Source organism: Thunnus albacares, chromosome 19, assembly GCF_914725855.1.
Source record: "Thunnus albacares chromosome 19, fThuAlb1.1, whole genome shotgun sequence".
NCBI classification, from domain to species: Eukaryota; Metazoa; Chordata; class Actinopteri; order Scombriformes; family Scombridae; genus Thunnus; species Thunnus albacares.
Window position 1 is genome coordinate 5,026,534 of NC_058124.1, and position 22,901 is coordinate 5,049,434.

Genomic DNA, 22,901 nt, shown 5'->3' on the forward strand with positions numbered 1-22,901 from the left:
TATTTACTGTTGCATTAGTTGGATGTGATGAATGAATGAAAAAGAGAAATGCAGAGGAGGGAATTGAACCTGAAACTAAGAGCGTCTGATTCAACGGTAAATCATCTGTTCACTGTTTGATGGTTATTTATTTGTGCTGTAAAATGTGACTGCCGTGAAATAATCAGAATATAACGTTTTATTTCTCTCATCACAGGCTTTGTTCTCTCTCTCTCTCTCTCTCTCTCTCTCTTTCTCTCTCGCCGATCAGAGAGAGAAAAGTGAAAACAGCTTTGGTCGCTGAGTCCTCATCTGCCGATCCAAAATCGAAACATGGAGAGTTTGGGCGTAAAGGCACTTTGACGCGCCTCATAACGTATTTTCAAGTGTACTTCAAAACGCTCACGTCAGACACTCAGTGCGTCTGGGCCTTTAACGTCTGAATCGCTGCATTCAAGTCTCCCTCGATTTAGACAATTTTAAGCTGAAAACAAAGGTGAAAAAAAGGTTATTCACGCTCAGGCATAATTGTCTGATATTTATATCTGTAATATTTAATCTAACTGATCACAATATAGCCTATCATGCGTCACGAGGTACAAAGTCTCTATTCCAACCAAAAAAACAACTGGTTGTGTTGTTTTTCCATTGCATGTTTGAGTCCTCCTCCCCGAATCCCCTGAAGTCAGTGTGGAGTTCAGTTTATTCCCAGTACTGTTTGGTTTCGTTTCTCGTGAAACAGGCACATACTGTAGTTAATAACGCTAGACACAGACACCAAAGCAGCACAACTGTTGCGCTTCATCTTGAGCACATCAAGGTAAGTTTGTCCAACTTAAACAACAATTATTGAATAGTAGTATTATGAATTGTAATGATTATATTTGGAATATTTTGATATGTGTTTATTTCACTTTTTTTGTTTTAGATGGAGGCGATTTTCAACCTACTTGAGAAGCACAGACTCCAGTCTTACTACAACAAGTTTCTCCAGTTAGGAGTGAAAGATGAAAGAGATTTCATTGATGGTGTAACAGATGAGGACTTAAACAACCTTGGTAAGGTTACTGAATGTTAACGATTTGTGAATGCATTTCCTGTTTTCCATGTAGCTTCCATGAAAAATATTTCATGTAAGAATAGAATCATATTCAGGTCTATATTTTTGTTACATGATACCACTTTGAATAATCCTGAGTAGCCACCACTGATTTTCACATTACATTAGTTGTTCTGTCTTCTCTGGTGTGAATAACATGACTTGGGTCTAGTGGCCTAATAACATGACCTTTTAACAAATGTTTTCATCATGAATTTCTTAGTTAGAATCAGTAATGATTTATATAATAATCCAAATAGAAAACACAAATCTTGAGTTAAATTTCCACAGTATGAACTCATTAAAGTTTAATATAAGTTTATTGCCGTTTAAAATTTGAAATTCAGATAAACCAACATATTTCCAAACAGGACTCAGTCAAGTGGAAAAAAATCGCTTTTCTCAAATGAAAATCACCATTGGAAGACTCAGAGCTCCAGGACACCCAGCTGCAATGGCTGTGCAAAAGTCAACACAGTCATTCTCTCTGCAGTACATGTACCCCAAATGTCCTGAACCGAAACACATCAAAGGTAAGAAGTTCATATAATTTATACCCTTTTTTGATCATTAAGTTTTTGACAGAGCAGAGAAAAAATGTTGGTAGTGAAATACGTTGGAAAAGTACCTCTTGTTGCTGCCGATTTCTAAGCAAGGAAATGCCTGAAATACACCTACTGCCTTTATACAAAAATAAATAACATGAAGCAGGTTGGGTTGAAGACCGAATGTAGGTCAAGTCAAGCACTAAAAGCACACACCAGGGACACCATGAGGTCAGGTCAGGAGTGACAGAGCCAATAGATGACACTCAAATACCTTTGTACTTCTGTTGATTTGAACTTGTAGATATGGATCCAGCACAAAACACAGTTGAAGATCTGATGTTGAGGATCTGTCACCTTGAAAGTATTGGTGCGTCCAAAGGTGTCTGTCTCTACACAGTGGATGGGATGCCCTTGACTGATGATCCCTTCTTCAACACATGTAAGCTCACTCAGTGCCAGGGGTTTAAAATAAATAATGACAGGGCATTTTTTAGTGTAATGTTCAGTGAAGGAATATCAGGCCTTTATACAAATGATAAAACATTTGAAGTGTAAGAAAAGTATGCCTTCAAGTATGCATAATGAAAGTTACACAAGTAACAATATAGGAAATTAATGTGAATTACATGTAGATGCAGCTGGTCATCTGCCTTCATCTGTTTTAAAAGAGTACATGAATGTTGTTATTTAATAGAACCTTTGTATATAACCTTTGTGATGCAGTTTGGTCAGAATATAATAATAAGGGGAAGTGCAGAGAGGAAGTCAACAGCCTCATAAACCACCACAATGCACTAGTTTGTTTGTTCACTTGCCTCTTGCTGCCTTTTAACTGTAGTAGTGCAGGAACCCAGGAGGGACAACCTCAGGTGGAAAATGAGCTCCTGTCGTGTTCCTGCAGCTTTGGTGTTGCTGTTCAAAACCAAATACAACAGGACATCATTTTATTGACACATTGAATTAAAGGGACTTTACTGGCATTAGTGGTAAAAGAAGAGCAGATAGTCCAAATAGGCAAACAAATCCAACAGAACCATTTCTTCCATCTTCCTCATGTCCTCATGTTGGGAATGTTTCTTTTAAATAAACACAAACCATGATAAACCATGATGGGAAGTGGTAATTTAATCCCCAACATCTAAAACAAATCATTTTAACAGCACTACCTGTTTTTTTTTTCATTATACTGTATATATTAGGCCTACCAAACAACACACACAACACAAATCTGCCCTGTGACTTCAATAGAATCTCAACAACCTTACAGCAGCTATTATTGTTGGAATTTTTTTTTCCTGTGACATAACAAAACATGTAAAGTGGTTGTTTTGATTTTGTTTTTTGCCTGCAGGGTCTTTACAGGACAGACATATTAAGAGTGGAGATGTAATCTATGCCATATTTACACCAAAGGAGAACCTGATTACAGCTCCTCAAAATGCAACAGGACAGGTTACTGAAACCTACAGTGCAGATACAGTGCGGTGCCATGTCATGCTCAAGGTACTGTAATCTAATTCAGTGGTTCTCAAACTTTTTCATGTCAAGGACCCCTAAACTGACACTAATAAGACCACGGAGCCCATTTGATAAGATTTTGTCCTAGGTTCCCCCATCTGATATGATTTTTGTTTTTAGATGTTTTATTACATTCATACATAAATTATTCCCCTTCAAGGAGTCCGTGGACCCCACCTTGAGAACCACTGATCTAATTCGTCTTTTCTCTCAACATAGCAGCATAGGAGTCTTCTGGATAATATAATTATTGGTTTATGTTAGAGTTTATGTTATGGCCATTGTGTGTAAATATTTCTAACTTCTCATAAGCAAAACATTTTTTATCTGGATTTTTCTAAATACTACAGCATCCAACCAACCAGACATGGGAATCAGAGCTTTTACAAATTCAAAAGGCTTTGTCATTGATTTATAGTTCATTTCTCCCGCTGATATCAGCAGCACATCTCTAGATGGATGCTGCAGTCTAACATGGGCTCTCACTTAAATAACTTTATTCTCTCCTATATTTGATATTTGATACAGGGAGACTTCGAGGTGAAGGTGAACTTGGCAACTGACACAGTAGCTAATTTGAAGAACAAGCTTGCAAATGAAAGTGGAATCCCAGCACATGTTCTTCATTACAAGTAATTCAGAATTATTGTAATCCATGGATATAGTATGGCTTTTGACACCAATCATCAACAGTAACATATTATTCTATTTGTTCATGTGCTTATTAATTATATTTTCAGAGGTGGAGATAGCAGTGGCAACACATTGGAAAGTTGTGGAATCTCAGAGGAGTCAACAGTTCACTTCTCACTGTCCACATTTGCTGAGGAGATTCCAAACACCAACGAATTCTTCAGTAATGATGTTGTGCCCTCCGTGCAACAAACTCCCAAGGGAATCAGTGTCTTCTTATCGTCACTTTATGTCATCGTAAGCAGGGTTTCATGTTTATTTTTTCATTATTATGTTACCCCTCACTTATTTATCTAATATTTGATAAATAAATATAAATATATATGATTTCTTCTGGATCAGCCCGTTTTTTTAATTGCTTACCCTTTTATTGCCCTAAAGGAATATTCCAGAATTTTGGTAAATATATTATTGTTTTAATTACTGGCAGTTAGAAAGAAGGATCAATTTAATTCATTTTGCGAAGACGGGGGAGCTAGCTTCTGTTGAAGGTGCCTTCCAACCACTCCAAAGCTTTCATTGTGTACCTTGTGTAACAAGGTAAAACATATACAAACATGTATAGAAATAGAAAACTTAAAATTGAGGTTTAGTGGGTTTGAGTTTTCTTTCACACTGGAGCTATTTACAACATCTCAGAGGTCCTTTCTGTCAGGAGCTGTTAAAAATAATCATGTCACAACTGTACTTTAGATAAATTTTGGACTTTGATTATATTTTTCTCCTCTAGAAACAAAAACCTTTTGGGCTTTCGTACACAAATTTGATTGGCTACATACGAAAACTAAGCGGATGTAACCCTCTGGCCCAAAGTTTGCATCAGTTACTCTTGAAGAATGAATATCTATCCAGGACTCAAAAGGTAAATAAATGATAAAAAATGTTGTTATATTAACTTTATTACCTGTTGCATTGACTTTTTGGAAATTAGTGTTTTAAGGTACTATTTTACAAATGCATATAGATACATTTTACACTGCATTGTTTTCAAACTGAAGCAGCATGAATTTTGTTTCATCAGCAGCCTTGAAAGAATGTGATTTTTTTTCCTACAGTAACTTTTTTTTCTTTTCCTGTAGATTGCAGTGGTTGAAGGCTTGTACACACTCTTTAGAGAGCTTTTGCCAAAGCTTGGATCAAAACGAGGGGAAAAGATCATTGAGGACCTTGATGTCTTTGAGAATTCCACATACTGCTGGGCATATCTCATGGCAGAGGCAAAGGTATTTCCAAATTTGTTTTGAGGCAGAATCTAAATTCACACGGGTGTTGAGGTATCCAGGGTATTTGATTTACCTTAACAAGATAATAACTGCCTTCCTCCAATGATTCATGTATTTAAGCCTCGCTGCAACCTGGATGACATGGTTAGGATAAATCTTTATAAAGTTAATCATATCACTTTATAATCTACTTACCTTCTATTTAACATACATTATAAATCCTTTTAGGTCTAATCATGGTGCTCTGTCAAGGTTTCTCAGCTGCAAAGTTTCAATGAAGTTGCTTAAATTTGGCTACATAAGGTTAAGAAAACATTTCATCATGTTTCAGTATATTGTACTTCAGTTTATAATGTGTCCAAGAGGCTGCAAGCTTCATCACAATGGGTTATTCAAGCAAAGCACATACAGTATTAACACTCATATATATACCCATCAATCCATTTTCTATAATTGTCTATATTTATTCTGGTCAGGGTCCTTCATTTGAACTTCATGAATACACAGTACATTTATTATATTACATTTTCTCTTTTAGATAAGATCATTTTCCCTTTAGACACAATATACTTGATAAACTATCCTCAGCCCTCTTTGCTGCAACGTTCCAACACCTGAACTCAGATAAATGTAGTGGAGTTAAAAGTACAATATTTTTCTATAAAGTGGAGTGGAGGTATGAAAGTGGTATAAAATGGAAATAATTACCAAATGCACGTAACTCAGTTTTGTACTAAAGCACTGTACTTGAGTAAATATACTTACTTACTTTCCGCCATTAAAATATATTACAATCAGACTCTTTCCATCAATACAATGGATAGAAGGGATGCATTGTCTTCACATAGCCTATGAGAGCTGTAGACTTGAGATTTGGGCTAAAATGGCTAAAATAAGAACTTTAGACTTTATTTAAATATCATCACTGAAGACTTTACATGAGACATGAAAGTAAAAAGTCATCAGTTTTGATCTTGTCAGAATACGCATTTTGCAGGGCCACCTTGTTGTGAGAAGGTCAGCTTAGAACAGGTGCACTGTTGTGTCTGGATGAAGTCCCATCAGCATCAAACATGTTTGATATCAAGTTCTCATTTCATATATTTAGTCCTTACTTCTATTAAACAAATATTAAGAACATGTAATTTGCTTGTTTCAAGTTAAACCATTTGATTCAGTGTTAATATCATAATATTGATTGAGGTCAGCTTACATTAATCATTTTTTTAATAGTTTTATGGATTATTTCTGTAAGGCAGAGCCTTTAAAATGGCATTGAGTTTAGTTGTTGTCATGGATGTTGTCATCTAGAAACTGTATGATGCCAGCCCTTTATATTACCCGTCTTTTTAAGTGCTTTTTCAGAATTGCACTGGTGACAAAATATCTTCAAATAACCAGTTACAATTAAATAAGAGCCATCAGTGTTCAATTACAAATGGTCACAGACATAACACATATAATTTCAAAATGCACCTTCATCTTTACTACAGAGTTTCAATACTGTTGGAAATTTTACGATTACTATGTGTTAGGGAAGAAGAGGCAAGAAGCAGTATTCCTGAACGTAAAATATCATTATGACCTGTAGCACTGTTACGAGTAATGACGACGACAAATCACACACTTCCAGCAGAGTGTTACTGAATAGTGTCCCTTGTATTACTCCCTTCTATTATTTTTGACAGAAAGAGAGCGCAGAACATGAGGACTATGCACCAGTTTCTCTGATGTCTGAAGACAACAAGCGTTTCTGTGAACCAGTCACTGTACCTGGAGTTCCAGGTACCCTAGAAAGAGCGCATGTGCTGCAGAAAATCAAAGGTAAAAATAATCTTTAAAAATATGTAATGGATCAAAAGTATATAAGCAAACTTGCTAACATGTACACATTTTGCAAACCATGTACAGAATGATTTTCTATTTATGGGAAGATTGTTGTGAAATTTTGCTTAAACGTGGGTGGAAACAACACAACCTCACCCCATCAAAGCAATTCCTGTGATTGAAACAGCATTTGAAGGATCGCCTGGAGGTCTACCACCAAAATGTTAACTAGTTGTTTCCTGAAGTGTATGTCAGAGTGTTTAATACTGAAAAAATATTAATATTATTCATGAGTGTAAAGGTCTACAGCCAAGGTTGGACTCAATGATCACATCTCATCTCAATTCTAAATATTTTTCTTCCCACATCTGTAATTTGTCAGGAAGTAATTAGATGTGTTATTATGGACATTATGTTTTAACTTTTTTTCTAAATCTTTGTAAAGATGAAGAGAAGATTCCAAACTGTACTGAAGAGGTTTTGCGAGAAACGTCACTCAAGAGAGCCACTGACATTGAGAAGATTTTGCTCAGTGTTCATCCTTCAGTTAGAACATACCATCTTTGGATTTATCACGGCATCGTGACTGGTCAGAAGTATGTATAAAATTTCTTATTCATAAATTATGTTAAAATTAGTTATAATAACGTAACATACCTTTGTATACAAAGCTTTGTCATGTGGATTTCTATGTACTATATGGTGCACATACAGTATTTTATGATTACATCAGTGACCAATGTTACAATATTAATATGTTTGCTAATGGTGAATATAGTAACTGGTTATCCAAAGTGATCCGTCTCATTTTTTGCAACTGATTCTTAGTGTGGGCAGTGTGGTATGCTGTACTACTTTACAAACTGAACTCAACATGTTTAATAGAGATTTATGAGTAATGAGATAAGAAACCTGTTTTGCTCACGTTTTCTTGAGATGACCCAGTTCTCAAAGCATTTAAAACACAGTAATCTATCTAACAATTTGTGTAATTCAATTACAGCTTTCACATAAATACTGAGAAGACTTTTGGAAGCATGGCAGAGGAACTGGAAGCTTTCCCTCTACTCAGTGTGACTCCACCACTGCGTTTGAAGGAGCTAGGATTAGACGACGCGTGTCTTGTTTTCTTGAGCGCAGGTACTGCATATATCAGAAAGCTGTTCCTAGTAAAATGAATACACAGCATTTTATGTTAGTGATACTAGGATCAAAATAATAGAACATATAATTTCATAATTATACATGATACAAGGATAACAGGATCTTAGCCTACATGTAGGGTAACAGTATAGGACACGCAGTGCAGTATGGGCTACACATGACCTAACTCCTTCATAAGATAATAAGCATCCAGAGGATGAGGAAAGAGACATAGGCTCCATGTTTTCCCACAGATGTGCTCCTGTGCATAATTTAATGGGAGGCAATCTTCACTTAATTGCCTGTGGTGCAAGCCAGTGTCTACATATACCTGGTGGTCCATTAAGTCCCAGAGAGCAACATGTTAATTGGGGATGAACGCTTTGTTGTTCACATCTACTTTGGGAGCGAAATGAAATGCAACATGCTTGTTTGTTAAACTCCACACATAAACTCTACAAACCACACATAGATAATCAAATATATTACACACCAGGGCCTTATTTTTTACAGTTTTGGAGTTGGAGTCTGGGTACTACATATGATATTTTAATTGAAATTTGAAAATCATGCTGCTACACTATTTGCGATTGCAGTCAATACATCAGCACAAGGTTCATCACAATACAGCTGACAGTGTGTCAAAATTACAGGAAATGTCAGAGATTCGCATTCAAATATAAAGCATATGAATTTCCTACAATGACATTCAGTTTGAACTAGGCACCTTAGATGTCGACATGTGAAGAGGCGTCTCATGGAGAAAGAGATAGAAATGATTTACAGTATATAGACAGTTTTCTATGTTAAAATCAAGACACAACAAAGAGATTCTAGTGTGTGATTTCCAAACTCCAGGGTTTACAATGAATTCAAAGAATAGCCCTTTAGCCACAATCAGGAAATTTTATTCCTGCATGGTTATCAGACTCATATCACATTCACAGCTGTTCATAGTTGCAACTTCATAGGAGCTAATTTTTTCATTTGTGCTCTATGTCTGTCATGATTACTATATTACTGTAGTTCCATTGGCCGTTTTTTCAATTATTTTATTATATTTAGGGACACACTTCTGTGGTTCCTTGTCTCATCTGATTCCAGCTATGCTTGTATAGTTAGATTATTTTGACAAACTATGGTGAGTGGGAATGTTTGTCCCAGGCTTGGGGGGAAAAATTCCACTCTTGGCCACATATGTGAAACCTATTATCCCTTACATATAAGAGACATGTTGTTTTGTCGTTTGCAGACAACCTTGGTGTTTATCTAGGAAAAAATAAGGCATCACCTGCAATAATTGTGGTGCATGATTGTCTGGCTGGTAAAGTCAAAGATGTGGATGTGGATGTACTGGCAGCACAGTAAGTATCTCAATTTTTTTTGTAGTACACATAAAATCCACATATAATCACTTTAAAAATGTTTATTGGCATTTGTAGTTTAAAACCCACAACTATGATATTGTGAAAGTACATTCATTCAAAGTGGATGAATTTCTCCTTTTTCCTGAGTAAAAGTGACGACTAAACTATAAAGTAAATATCTTGATTATAAAAATGTGACTTTTACATTAAGAATGTGTGGACACATATTGCAATAATGTGCAGTATGACTCCATGGTATGAAGATTAACAGTCACCAGAATGTCTAATCTTATTTGCTTTTACATACATATCTTAATATCACACATCTATCTTACCACTTAACAAAACATGAAATTTTCCACCTTTCGTGCAGAACTGGTGACCATAGGGATGACCAATCCTTTCTCACAACCAGGACTCCAAAAGAAGCTATTCTGGTATTGTAGATCATTTACTACTTCAATTATTTTAATGGAGACAGGGGTAGGGGGACTGTTAGATTTCCTCATTCTAGATCTGTTTAGACCTGCTATACCTTATTTTACATTATATTTCAAAAAGGATGGAAATTGCATTATTTTGAATTTATTTTTGAATTTATTTGTAGCATAGAAAAACAAACAACCAAAACTAACTGTGTTAAATCAGAAAGTTAATTTGAACAGATATTGAAGACAGACCTTGTCAACAGCTTAAAGAGCAATTAAATGCAACATTTTTGTCCCACAGTCTATGAGTTCAGTCCCCTCAGTAAAAAGTCTTTTTTTTTTTACCACGGATCCATACAAAATAAATCAAACCAGTAAATCAAAGTTGAAAAGTCAACATTTATAATCCATGGATGTATAATAATAGGATACGATGCTGCCACTCAGCCTTGCTGCCAATTTTTCCCAGTGGCCACTTGCGGAATTGCACTTTTACGTGTTAACCCTTGAATTAGCTTGTTCTGTCGATATATTATGTAGGCATGTAAACTCAAGAGGGGCATATACATGTGATTCCTTTATCTGACCATTATGTGTACAGATCTTTAGACCTCAGGTGAGACAGATGGTCCATGGGTGGAAACTGGCCTCTTTAATTGATGATTAACAACAACGAAAAAAAAGGCCAAAAGCCATTGGTGTCTATGGACCCAGTGCATAGCCTCTGCAGTTCAATATGGTGCACAAGGGGAAAAACACGTGAAACACATTTCAAATGTCTATACCAATGGTGCTAACATTATTTTATAGCAATTATAAATTAACCCAGAGACTCTACAAGCTCTTTTAGGCATATAAACAACTATATAGCATGGGCAGTATAGTGACACAATGATAATGTGAACAATCCTTCAGTCAAGCACAGGCACATTTGGGACTTTTTCTATCTTGTGCAACAAAATTACAAAACAAGTGTCCAGTCAAGATCCCCATGAAGTATATGCTTCAACTTAAGTTTTGTTTTAGGGTGTGAAAAAAAATGCATCTCAGTGATTTCTAACCTTTGATTTAATTAGGTGCTCATCGATACGAGCTCATCCATGGCTGAGAAGTGCTATGGAAGTGTGGAAATACAGAGAATCCATGCTGTAAAAGAGCTTTTTGACAACTTTGCAACACGGAGCATGGCTTATGATTTCCATCATGTCATTGGACTTGTGAAGTTTGACTCTACAGTGAAAACACTCCACACATTTACAGAAACGCTTGAAAAGTTCAAGGTAAATACATCACATATCTTTAAAGCATATCTTATAAACATGAAGTATATCAAACCATGTATTTGTTCAATTCTGCACTTTACATCTTAGTCTTAAATACCAATTGAGGGTTAGGATATGGTCTTTCTTTCTGTGTGGAATATAACATGGGATCTTGAGCCATGGTACAATAGTCTCTTAAATAGACACAGCTGTTATTTTTCACTTTTCTAGGAACATGTGCACACTCTTAAGGCAACTGGACAGACAAGGCTGTATGATGCACTACAGCATGGTATGCTGGAGTTGGACAAAGTAAAGAAGAAGTTTCCAGACTGTAGACTTCGCATTCTGTGTCTCACAGATGGAAATGATTATGGGTAAATATCCTTCTCTATGCTAGTATACTATCTATAGATACGTGACTATAATAGTCTGGTGACTAAAATCATTCACTCTAAATATTAATCAGATTTTCAAATGTATGTGTGATTTATAAATGTACACTTCATGTTTTTCCCCAATGAGCAGGCCAGCACCTTGTATGGTGAATGTGTGTGTGTTTGTGTGTGTGTGTGTGCGCGTGTGTGCGCGTGCGTGCATGCGTGCCTGCATGTGTTTAGGGAGGAGTGGGTATGGTGGCAAAACGCAACAACATTTCAGAAAACATGAAATTTCACAAAATGAGAAAGGTACAGACAGCAATTCTTGGTTGTAGTTGAACCCAAGTCAATCCAGAGCTCAATCAAGATTGGTCAGTGATACTATATGGATGTGTTGACTGGTCATGAATGTATAATGGGATACTGGAAGACAGCGTTTCTAGACGGGGGTTTATCATACGCCTATTCACTAATCATATAAGTTTTGGTCAGTCATGATCTCTCTTTATTCTGCCAGATGTTTTGATGTGGGTTAAATAACTGCCTCTATACTGTATAACTGCTGTCTGTTGTTCATCTGTGAAAAACCCAGAGGAAGATTATTTAGTTTGTTATCATCATGCAACATTGATATTATTATATTTTAATATAAAGCATACAAATGTAAATCACATGTTTATTATTATCTGGTGTCTTTTGAGAACATATCTGAATATTTGTGCATAGATCCTCAAACAAGGCAGCTACAGTTGCAGTCAACCTGATAGAATCTGACATCATAGTGGATTCCATTCTTCTGGGAGAAGTGGGGAACAATATTCTGCATGGAATCAGCAATGCAACAGGTACAGGATGAAATAAAATAGTTTCTTCTCTTTTATTTTGAGTTTTTAATTTGAACCAACCCCTGAAAAGGTTTGTAAAACATTTTTCTTTAAGGCAGATTTAAGTAGATCTTGTAGTGAAACAGTCTTTTTTTTGCAACCAATGCAACCAATAATGCTTTGAAAACCAACTAATGGAATGGGGATTTTCCAAAGAGATTCCTGTATGCAGGACTGATGTTGCCCCCAGATGGCATGTGTCAATCAATAAGTGCTGCAAAAGGGTTCAAAAGTTAATCTCATGCTGTACCTGATAGCACCTCTTAGCTGTAAAAATGTCAAGATAACAGTTTGGTGGTAAATTAACTCCTCTTTTTTGAATCTGCATTGCTTTCAGGGGGTTGCTGTTTTAAACCAATGACAAGCAAAGATGGTCTCAAGCTTTTTGAGATTGAGACTGTTCTTTCTTTGGAGATGAGGAAACCAAAAAACAAAGCTGACCCCTCCTCCATCACTAAGGTTACACTGATTACTGTCTACAATTCTGTTTAAAGTGCTCTGAAAATGAGACTACATCACAGAAGTTTAAAACAGACATCATTTGCATATTATGATGATATGCTGGTTTATTTCCCCTTGTTAGTTTTTTATCTGGGTTCTTTGCCAGTCATGGATATGATGAATTCCCTGAGGCTGCCTTACCAAGCCAGATAAACAGCAAAGTGACAGTGACACACTGGTAAATGACAGAATAAGCTTCTTCCATGGCTATTTGGAATATGCTGCATCTGCTGAAGATTAATTTATTGGACCATAATTATGCTTTCAAATGATTTGTCAAGCACCGAGGATGAGAGGACAAAGGTCAAGCAGAGAGGTTGTGTGTTATTTAGTTTTATTGTTTCAAGAGATCACACATTTTAGTTTCAGCTGTGTCTGTCTCTTAGTAAAGTTAACTGAAAAAGATTTGGCTATAACTAGACAAAGATTAGCTAAAGGATCAGATTTTGGTGAAGATCAGGCAGTTCCAGCATTACACAATATTGCTTAATAGCAATGATCCTAATGCTGCATTCAGGTGCAAGAGTTTGACTTTAGGAATTAACAAGTTGGTTTTTAACAGCATTGCATCAATGTGCTATTTTGTAGGAAGATCAAACATGGAAAACAAGCATATAAAAATATATTTATAAAATATTTAATATTTTTTTCTGATGCATGTCAAGATGATTTAGTGTCTTGTCAACATTTACACACCCTCTGACACTAAAAAAAACAGAAACACACACAAAAAATCTATAAAAAAAACACATCAATGAGCCACACTGTTGCACTGGGTGACTTGTTCCTTCATTACCATCAACACATAGACTGTAGTTTATTTTGACCTAATCCCAAATCCTGTTTCTCCTGTTTGAGAAAAGATTGCTAATAACTACAGTTACCAGTTGTTTCAGGAAATGACCAAGTACTTTTTAAAGATGAAATGAAATATTTTGAGCCGTTTTTAAGATTTACATGTCAGTATGAATTTAGGGTTGAGTACCAGAGACACTGTAGGAAACTCAGAAATTATTGAGGGATGGACTAACACATTTGTAGTTTTGTAGTTTTGGGAATTTGCTGACAATAATCATAAGACTAAGACCCTTTTCACACCTGAAAGTGCAAACCAAGGTCTGAACCAAGGTTCATGTTTTTGTTACATTGTATAGATTTGATCCAATTAGTTTTGGTTTCATATTGCAATTATGCAAGTGTACTAAAGAACTTAACATGACATACTTACATCCTGTCATCATCACCTACGTGGGCTGCATCTCCCTATACATGTAGACAGACATGCGTCTGATGTTGGCATGTCATCAACACAGCAGGTAGACTTCTATCGCTGTTTGAATTAATGGAGAAAAATGAATGAACAGATTCATTTCGTTGCCACTATAATAATATTATTATGGTGTTACTTTATCTTCAGGTGGCATTGCTCTCCTCTCTCTCTCATCCTCTTAAAATATCTGGAAAATGTTCAGCTGTTTGGTCTGGACTGCGATCCAGGGGAGGTTTCACGATTGTAATTTTGGTTCAGATCAAACTGAAAAGCCCAAAAGTCCCTAAGGGTCTAAAGGCATGCTAGTTGCTCTACTACCTCTACTAGAGGCTGTATTTAGGTGCAAAGGTGCTTTAAGCTAAATGCATGTTAACATGCTCACAAATAACAGTGCTAACATACAGTTGTTTAGCAGGCATAATGTTTACAATGTCAGCATTTTAGTTTTTTCGTGTCAGCATGCTAGCATTTTGTAATTAACACTAAACACAAACTACAGCTGGGACTAATAGGAATGTCATTAGTTTGCAGGTATTTGGTTGTTAAACCAAAGTATTGGACAAATTAAAATTTTGACCTGATAATGGTGCTACATGAAAAGGGATCACCAAAGTTGTTACAATTCATCCTGGGGAGAACATAACTGCTTGTACCAAATTTAATGGTGATCCATCATACAGTTGTTGAGACCTTTCACTAAAAACCAAAAATGCCAACTTCATGGTGGCACTAGAGGAAAAGTCAGGGCATCACCAATCATCAGGGTTAATCTCTGGGAACCATGTTTGTGTAAAGTTTCACCATGGCCTTAACAAGTGTCCTGAATATACTAAATAAGTACATTGTAGGCTACTTAGAAGTCTATAATATAAAGTATTACAATTTGTATACATTTTCAAAGCACTAATCTTTCAAACTAGTGCACTGAAAAAGAGGATTCTGGAGGCCAAAGATGGGCGTTTCATGGAGAAGGACAAACGTATCCTGGAGGAGCTGAAGAGCCTGCATTGTCACCCACATCCCTTCTTTACTGTCTTTCCATCAGAATCCGACCTCAGTAAGTGACATGTTCTCTAATGACTTTTTTTCTCTTTATTTCAAATGTGATTTTTTTATTCTAAATACATACAATAAAGAGCACATGTAAGAGTACAGACTCAAGGTCAAGGTCACTTTTATTGACTCCCTCAGGAGAAATTCATCTCAGTTAAAGGGAATTGCTGCAACAACATCATCACAATAAAAAACAAAAAACAAAAGAAAAAACTTATTATTATCTTATTTTAAACCTTTCAGCATTCTGGAAGATTCTCATGGAGGGCCCTCCTGACACACCTTACGAGAAGGGAGTGTTTGAGCTGTTCTGCCAGTTTGGTCCTAACTACCCAGTGAAGCCTCCACTTGTTCGCTTCGTCACACGTGTATCCTGCCAAATAAATGAACAGTTGCACACATTGGACCTCATTCATGAAACATACCAAGGAACAGGTTTACTCTTGACTTGAGAATGCACACAAATTAAGAAGTTTTTTGGAACTGTTCTCTATTTTCTTATTTACAAAATGTTTGTGGGTTAACACGAAATGAAAATATGTACTATTTTTACGTACATGGCAAGTAATATGTCCAGATTTTTGGCATACTGATTCATCACAATTTTCACAAGTAAGAACGAATCAGAAGTCTGTGCATGTTTCACGAATCAGATGTAAAGAAGAGTGTTTATAATCTACTCAGTCATGTTTTATGAGCGAGTTTAAGATATAAAAAAAAGATAAAACATGTGTGAATAGGGCCCATTGAGAGCGATTCCATACAAGTGTTTCCAAAAGGAGCTTTAACAAAGTAATTTAACAATTTCAGTAACTGTAAACAATGTTTGAGCTTTCATTCATCATTTTCTTAATATGAATAAAGATGTACCACTGCAATATTAACAGTGTGGGGCGCATCTGCCACAACATCTTTGACCGCAACTACAATGCCCAAATCACCATGAGAGATATCCTCGATGCTGTGTATGGACTGCTCATCATCCCTGAGCCGGAAGATCCATTGGATAGGTAAGATTAAAGCACCTACACACTCACAGTCCGCCATAGTCCACCCATACACCAACGTTTTCAGTTATTTAGGCTGATTAGGCTTCATCTCAAGACTGTGTGTCTATATACAGACTATGCTTGATAAATTAACCATTTTGAGGAGCCGCTGCACCTGCTGCATCACTGTTTTAAGCCACATCACACATTTGTTTAATGGATATTTTATTTAACACCTAGTCAGACCATGAGATCTGTCCGCAACAAAGGGACTGAATATTAATACAATTTACCATGTCTATGATTTATTTTTCTTAAAAGCCTAATTACAAAAGACACACATGATTATGATAAACCATGCATTTCCAAGAGGAGAGAAATTCAGGCCTCTACTTTATGGCCATAAACTGGCAGAAACAGATGACAATGCCTGGACAATGTATGTTAACATAATGTCACATTTGCAATAGCCCACACCACCACACCAGTGTTAGGATTATTCTGACTTCTCTTCGCTGTTATCAAGAGAGCCTCTGGATAGGGCACACTGTAATACTGTACAGATACCATATGGAGAAAGTTTATATTTACTGTGTAACATATATTGCATATTTTTTATCATATTAATATCAAGCATATCAAGCTGGATAAATTCACAAGGTTCATACATTGCTGATGACAATATAGGCATTTTGCTAATGACCAGCATGTATGTACAGTATAAATCTGAATTCTTATATAGTCACACTGTATGAATTTGTGCAAACAACTTATTATCTTGTGCTTAGGTGAATGAAGCATTCAAATCAAATATGTGGGTTTTTTTGGTAGCATTTTGGCGGAGGAATTCATGACCAACCGTGAGACATATGACCAAGAAGCCAAAAAACACACAGAGGAAACTGCCGGGCAATCACTGGATGATATGGAGAAGGTAAATGAACTGTTGTGTTTTTGTCAGTAGGGTTGGGGTTCAATAGAATTTTTATCAAATCCAAATCCAGTATCAAATCCGTTTATCGAATCTGAATCTTTGGTGAATCAAATAAGGTTTATAGCTTTCAATATTAGCAACTGAAGTTTTAGATACCTAAAACTCAGAGATTAAATTAAGATCTTAAGTCACCTTTTGTTTTCCACTCAGTCAATCTTTGGCTGAGTACAGACACCAGCTTGCATACAGCACATTAACAAGACAATGAGAATAGCTGTGTAATGTGCAGTATTTGGTGCCTATGGGTGGAGCTTTCCAGAGTCCGATAAAATAACTCTGATGATGTCATCAGGTTTAGGCCAGAAACATATTTTTAACAGGAAGCCTGTGTTACAGACTGAGGTTGTGGTGTTTCAAAGATGTGGGCATTTAGGATGAAGAAGGGGTCTAAAGAAAGATGCTATTGAGTTGCATAATTGATACTAACTATCTCATAATTAATAACTATTTTGTAATGATCACAAACTAAGTCATAATTATAAGAAATAAAACATTAAAATAATAATGAAGGAAGTTGTTGCCAGCATATTAGGTACACCTAATTTATACTAATGCAGTTTAATGCAAATGAGTCTGCATTGTAATCCAGATTGAATGCAGGTGGAGCATTTTAAACACTTCCTGCTGCACCACTAAGCTGAAAACTTGATGGATAAGGAACAGGGAGAGTGTGAGCCAGTCCTATAGATATGAATAGGCTAACCTAGCCTATTCATATGTATGTGCATATTTTCAAAGAAGAGGACACATTAGTTGTATTATTAGTTTTCTTAAAAAGTTACAATACAACATGCATATTACCTTTAACATTATGTATCACATTTCACTGTTTTTACTCTTTTACATTAATATGAGATGTTAATGATTACTGTCTTTGCTTCCAATTTGAAAGAAATTGGTGGAACCTGTGGAACAACCTGTGTTTGTACCTGAACATCTCCTCTGTCCACTCACCAAGAAGATATTTGTTGATCCCGTGAAAACAAAATATGGAACAGTGTATGAACGGAAGGCCATTGAAAAACACCTAAAAATGTAAGTACATTCATTATAATATTTATTATTGTAGATCAATAAAACTGAGTAGTAACAGAGTAGAAAGCACATATTGTACTATAAGTAAAAAATCTCATTTTATCAGCCATTGCTCCCATCAGATCGCTAGAGAAGGTGGTCTATATAAAAAGATCCAGAGATTTTGATATTGCTTGGAGGTGGGGACCTGTGACATGGTCATAAAAATGCTGTATACTGTATGTAACATGTCAAACTGAGATAAAAAATAAAGAAAAAAAAAACGGACAGCTCAAGCACCACTGTGAAATGTATTAGTGAGACGCAATATTCCTGTTAGAGGAGTGTGTAGGATTTAGTGGCATCTAGCGGTTAGGTTGAAGATTGCAACCAACTAAATATCCCTCCCCTCACCCTCACCCTCCAAGCGTGTAGGATGACTAGGACGACTCAAAAAATGCAAAAGGCCCTCTCTAGAGCCAGTGTTTGGTTTGTCCATTCTGGGCTACTGTAGAAACATGGCGGTGCAACATGGTGGCCTCCGTGGAAGAGGACCTGCTCCCTATGTCTATGCTCCCCAATCTAAGGAAACGAAAACACAATAATTCTTATTTTCAGGTGATTCTACATTAATTAAAACATACTTATGAATATTGTGCTCCATTTCTGCCAAGTCCGTTCCACTAGATGCCACTAATTCCAGAGTCACCTTCTCAGGATTTGTCAACACAGATGATAAGTGACTGAACATTCTTTTACAGATACAAATATGATCCACTGGCTGGCAAACAAACCATGCTCAGAAGAACTGATCTGAAACCATACCCAGACATGAAGAAAATGGTGACAGATTATCGTCGTAGTCAAATTCAGGAAACCAGTGTGTAGCAGAAAGATGGAGCTGCTATTGTGCCAGTAAATACAATATGCCAATAGGAACGATGGAAATAAGTCAGCCATTGCATTAAGTGCAGATTCATGTTATTCATTAATCACATTGTCATAGTTATGTTTGTTCATTTATAAATGTAAATGCATTCCTTTACTTATTTTGCTAATAGCCTATTACTTTGAGTAAATATACAAGATATATATATAAATACCCATACTTTGAGTAAATATACAAGAATGATACATTTGTGACAAACTCCTACAGTATGTCCCACACCTATTAGAAATATAGAAAATTAAATCTTCTACTTGTCCTTAAGATATCCTTCCTATAAAATGTCTAAAAGAAGTTTTTAATACAGTTGCCACACAGTGTTTTATTCTGCAAATTTTAAACCACTATGCGTCAACAGGTTCAGTTCCTAAATTTTTTAAAAGAGCTCTTGTTTAACCACTTTTTAAAAAGCCGTCTCTTAATTCCTCTGATCCTAACAATTTTAGGCCAATTTCTAGCAGATCTACTGCTAGCTTTTATTCATGAAAAAAATATCTTTTCAGAAATTTCATTCCAGTTTTGGAAAAAAACCATAGTACTGAAATCGCTCTTCTTAAGGTCATAAATGATTTATTGCTGTCAGCAGATGCTTGCCATCAATCCATTCTCTTTCTCCTGGATCTAGCCTTTGATACCAGTGACCATGATATCCTTTTGGACCTTCTTGAAACCTTGGTCGGTATCAATGGCACCGCTCTCCAGTGGTTCAGGTCTTACATAAAAGACAAGCATTTCTGAATTGGTATCACTAATCTCAGGTCAGCTGCAACAGGTTCAGTACTTGGCCCCATCCTCTTTTCCATTTACATGTTCCCTTTAGGTCACCTTACATATAAACATAATATCAGTTTCCATTTTTACGCAGACGATACTCAGATCTATCTAAGCTGTAACCCTGTGAACAACTATCAGAACACTGTCAACCTGCAAAACTGCCTTCATGACATCATCCATGAGTGGATTTCACAAAACTTCCTGCAGCTAAATACTGATAAAACAAAAATACTGATCATAGGTCAAGATAGTGCAAATACCCAAATATCAAATAGTCTTGGATCATTGTCCTATTCAGTGACTCAGCATTGCAGAAATCTCAAAACCTCAGCTTAGACAGTGATATTAAATCAATCAATCCTGCTTTCTGCATCTCAGAAACATTTCAAGGATTAGACCATTTCTTTCTGCCAAAAATCTGGAAACTGTCATCCATGCCTCCATTACCAATCAATTGGACTACTGTAATTCCTTGCTCTCTGGCATCAGTAAAAATCTCCGCCTCCAGCTCATCCAAAACTCTGCTGCCAGGATTTTAAGTGGGACAAGGAAACATGATCGCACAATCCTGGCCTTCCTACATAGGCTTGCTCTTTGAATTGATTTCAAAATTTTATTGATTGCTTAAAACTTGAGGCCTCACCTCAAGTTTTATATCAGACTTCTTAATGCCCTATGTCCCTTCCCGCTCCCTGAGGTCCTCGGATGTGTCTTCTCTTGTTGTTCCAAGGTCCAGAGTCTGTTTCGTCTTTTAAATCACTTTTAAAACTATTGTCTCACTTTTAAAAATTGCTTTTCGGTGAATTCATTTATATTTTATGGCATTTTAGTTTGTTTTATTCTCTGTGTTTTATAATGTGTTCTGCTCTATTATTATTATCATGAGTTTGAATATATATTGTAAAGATCTGTTTTAATTACTGAATTTAAACCAATTATTCTTCTTTACACTCAGAAAAGGGATGCTCCACCACCAGAGGGTGCTGAATAGGAATATGCAATACAAAGACTAACATTTGAAAGTCACTTTTCTGATGTTGATGTTTATTTTTTTTACTTTATGCGTTAAAAATGCTTATTCACAAATAAAAGGTGATGAAAAAAGTGAAGAACAGCTTGATTATGTTCAATTCACTTGTACTTAATAAAGACAAATTTTGGAGACTTGGAAGAATAAGGCTGTGTTCTTATTGTCCAGCAGTGTACTATGCAACTATGATAGCATGTCATATGTGACTCTCTCTCTCTCTCTCATACACATTCTTGTTCTCTCTGTCTCTGTCTATCTTTGTCCCCATCTTTCAATTGTTCACTCTTTTTTCCCTTTTAATTTAAAGGCATGAAACAAACAATTTCAGCTGCGAGTTATAGGCAGCTATATATATAACAAAGGGCCCCTTGGTAAACATACCAAGTGCACCTAATTTTCTCCAGTTTGATATAGTTAAAATGTGTTTGACCCACAAGGCATGAGAGAGGAGTGCAGGAGACATCCATTTAATTAATTACAACCCAAGCCGTCGGTGTAAAAGGACATTTTTTATATTTAGAGTTTCTATAGTGACATCGACCACAAGAGATGCATATAATAAATTTATTCACCAAATAAAATTGGCACCAAACTCAAATATCTCCAAACTATAGAGAAGGCAACCCCAGTTGAACATTGTTTGGGTAACCCAAGAACTGAAAGCCTCTGGAACGGAGAATTTAGAGGGAATTATTAATGGTATTAAACAGTAATCCTCAATTAAAAGATGAACACCTATTTCTTACAAATCTAGTCTGACAAAGAGAAATAGATGGGAGACCTTAAACTCATGGCTAAAAATTTGGCTAACAACTTACAGTCCACATTCAATAATCTGTTTGGTCAATGAGCTGTGCAGTCTAGGGAGTCTTGGGTTTGTTTGTTTGTTCGGGGTTTCTTGAGAGTGGGGAAAATGCCTGAGTAAAAGTTTTAGGGGGTACATGGGTTTCAAAGGATTCATTATATATATCAATCAAAAGAGGTGCTAACATGTGAATTAACTTTATAGACTTTGATGGAGTTGGCATCATGTAGGAGCAACTTAACAGCAGTATTCAGTTCTGCAATAGTTGTTCCAATTTTTTAATCAATTATTGTTTGACTGACGGCATTTTAATTTAATTGAAAAAAACATTACATTCTGAAATGCCTACATCCCAATCTGGTATGTATTAAGTGATGTAATTTTGATGAGATAATATCCGTCTTGACTGGTGTGCTAGCAATTTACTGGCCTGATGATTCAGTTCATAAAAAGGTAGTTCTACTTTGAAGAAGACATGTGATAACAATACATTATATTCAGTCTGTAGGGACAAGTCTATAGAAATGTCATTGTAAAACACTGTAGATATTATCCATCTGTTATGACCTGGCTCTAAGGCCGTGACAAAAGAAGGGAAATACACACAGTTGTACTGAAAAAGCAATCAATTATGTTTATTTTTAAAGAAATTGCAAGAGAATATATTAAATAGTCAGTCAGTAGATCAGTAGTGCTGGTGAGGGGATGTGTGAATGTGTAGTGTTGTATGGTGTAAAGATGAGTGTAGCATATGGCTCCTAACACTAGCCAGCCCTATAAATTCAGCAAGAATAGATTTAGTTGTGGTACTCCCCATTGTCTGTGTGTAAACACTAGCAAAAGACTGTACATGGTAGGTAATCATCAGCTGCGTAAATGGTAGTATTGTAGTATTGGTTTTAATGTTTCCACTGCATTTCCTGTGTTGTTCACTCTCACTCCTTCTGTTTGTTAACAAGATTATCTCTGACAACGAGATGTGACTGTGTGCGGGTTTTACTGTATTCAGTCCGTCTCTAACACTAACTAGCAGCTATCTGTAGATATCAGACTGATGTCTTGTCACAAACGCAAATACAAACAGTGCAAATGAATCAATGAGCAGACTTTCGGTTTTTGCCGTCTGTGCTCACACTGATCATTAAAGTTTGATGTGCCTGACAAAGCTGAAATA

At 36.1% G+C, this 22,901-nt stretch overlaps 1 protein-coding gene across 1 annotated transcript; it reads left to right on the plus strand.

Annotated features, from left to right (window-relative positions):
* The first annotated feature begins 581 nt into the window (after positions 1–581).
* Positions 582–20,676, plus strand: LOC122970378. Its single transcript, XM_044336495.1, has 25 exons — positions 582–799; positions 908–1,037; positions 1,450–1,611; positions 1,928–2,065; positions 2,978–3,129; positions 3,673–3,776; positions 3,885–4,074; positions 4,568–4,699; positions 4,917–5,060; positions 6,749–6,884; positions 7,333–7,483; positions 7,891–8,027; positions 9,283–9,394; positions 9,771–9,834; positions 10,902–11,105; positions 11,319–11,464; positions 12,194–12,312; positions 12,689–12,810; positions 12,933–13,030; positions 15,043–15,179; positions 15,419–15,543; positions 16,040–16,185; positions 16,996–17,098; positions 18,051–18,193; positions 18,934–20,676. The coding sequence occupies exons 1-25, from the start codon at positions 632–634 to the stop codon at positions 19,058–19,060; spliced, it is 3,390 nt and encodes a 1,129-aa protein (XP_044192430.1). The 5' UTR covers positions 582–631; the 3' UTR covers positions 19,061–20,676.
* Positions 20,677–22,901: the final 2,225 nt, after the last annotated feature.

Excerpts from the sequence above, each read along its gene's own strand:
- LOC122970378 (XM_044336495.1), top strand. The coding sequence starts at position 632 with ATGTTTGAGTCCTCCTCCCCGAATCCCCTGAAGTCAGTGTGGAGTTCA. Across the intron at positions 7,484-7,890 it reads GGCATCGTGACTGGTCAGAA|CTTTCACATAAATACTGAGA; the intron begins GTATGTATAAAA and ends ATTCAATTACAG. Across the intron at positions 9,395-9,770 it reads GTGGATGTACTGGCAGCACA|AACTGGTGACCATAGGGATG; the intron begins GTAAGTATCTCA and ends CCTTTCGTGCAG.